Source organism: Pygoscelis adeliae, unplaced genomic scaffold (genome assembly GCF_000699105.1).
Source record: "Pygoscelis adeliae isolate BGI_AS28 unplaced genomic scaffold, ASM69910v1 Scaffold402, whole genome shotgun sequence".
Classification (NCBI taxonomy): domain Eukaryota; kingdom Metazoa; phylum Chordata; class Aves; order Sphenisciformes; family Spheniscidae; genus Pygoscelis; species Pygoscelis adeliae.
Window position 1 is genome coordinate 2,197,442 of NW_008824411.1, and position 1,462 is coordinate 2,198,903.

Consider the following 1,462-nt stretch of genomic DNA (forward strand, 5'->3'; position numbering starts at 1 on the left):
TATCACCACTGCTTGTGGCAACAACTTGAACAAAAACGGGTTAGAGGGGAAAAAAATAATTAGAATGAGACATGCATGCCTGACTCTGAAAGAAAGACTGTTTATACCTAATACATTAGAGAAATTGCTCAAGAAGAGTTCAACGAGAACCTGGCTTATCTGTCACATACAGCATGCTGGCTGCATGGGCTGAAGAAGCCCAATGGGTACGAACCGACTCTGGCAGCCAGTGGGAGTCCTGACAGCACGAGGGCGACATCCCCTACAGACAGGTATGTAAAATACACCTCACAGCTTTATCTTTAAGAGACTCTTGGGAAAAATAGAGATGGAGAAGAGCAAGAGCATCATCCAGCACTCCACCTGCCTCAGGTGGATAGCTCCATGCTGCTCCCTATTGTAAACAGTAATGAAAGGCAGCGTGGCTTACCAGGAGCCAGACCACGTGTCCTGCACATTCGCGCTGGCTGCGGGCACACTAAATCACTCAACGCAGACTTTTTAGCACCGTGATGGACCACTCATTTCATTCTGTTCATACAGAGGTAAGTGTGCAGGACATGCCGTAACACTTGGGGCTCCTTCCAAGTACAGAGACATCCGGACCCCATCAGGAGGGCCTCAAACAAGGGTGGAAGGCAACTTGTGTGTGTGTGCATAGGTATGCGTACCTATATACATGTATGTATATATAATATATTATGTATTTGTTTAGGTGTGCATTCATATGTTTCATATACACATAAGATTTCTCAAAGCACCTCGTCAGCAGGGAACCCTCCTGCCCCAAGCCATACCTGAGAATGGATGAAGATGAAAAAAAACTTAACTTCATTGTCTGGTCTTTGGTAGCATCTGAGGTACCCATACTCCACCTGTGCTTGAAGCCAGCGTGGAAGGAACAGGAAACTCAATGGCACGGTTCATTGCCACCCCCCTTCAAGTCTCTTGGTCTGAAGGTCCTGCTTTAGTAGTCTTGAATTCAATCAGTGGATTTTAAAAAAAAAAAAAAAAGAAAAGAAAAACAGAATTCTCTGCTTAATATACAAAAGAGTCAAAAGCCCTAGAACCACAGCTGGGGTAAACACCTTGATTCTTTGTATAAAAAAAACCAAAAACGTAGACATTTACTGGTCTAAGTGCTAGTGAAAACTTGTAACTCTTTGAAAAATGTCATGAAAATGTTGAGATTTATCTGGGCTGTGCCACTCACAGAATTCCAATATTTTAGGGAGGAATGTGAGTTCATGGAAACTGAATACAGAAATGCCAGTTATATCACCTAAAACCCCTCACCCTTGAGCAGAGTTCATCGTTTGTGTCTGCCAGGTGTTCTCCAATTCAATAACAAATACACAGGCCGTGGATAACAAACCGGACTCAAACATGGGACGTCGACCCCCTCGTTCTGCTGGAGGCTTGGGAAGTTACTCCAACTCCCGCACTGCAGGCATGGCCCGGT

The 1,462-nt window shown here is 44.5% G+C and overlaps 1 protein-coding gene across 1 annotated transcript in view; it reads left to right on the forward strand.

Annotated features, from left to right (window-relative positions):
- Positions 1 to 202: 202 nt before the first annotated feature.
- The window catches only part of FPGT (fucose-1-phosphate guanylyltransferase), a 35,850-nt gene continuing 34,590 nt past the window's right edge, over positions 203 to 1,462 (forward strand). Inside the window, exons 1-2 of the mRNA XM_009320668.1 lie at positions 203 to 272; positions 1,307 to 1,460. Of these exons, the coding sequence (XP_009318943.1) occupies positions 203 to 272; positions 1,307 to 1,460 (224 nt within the window). The remainder of the gene's footprint in view (positions 273 to 1,306; positions 1,461 to 1,462) is intronic.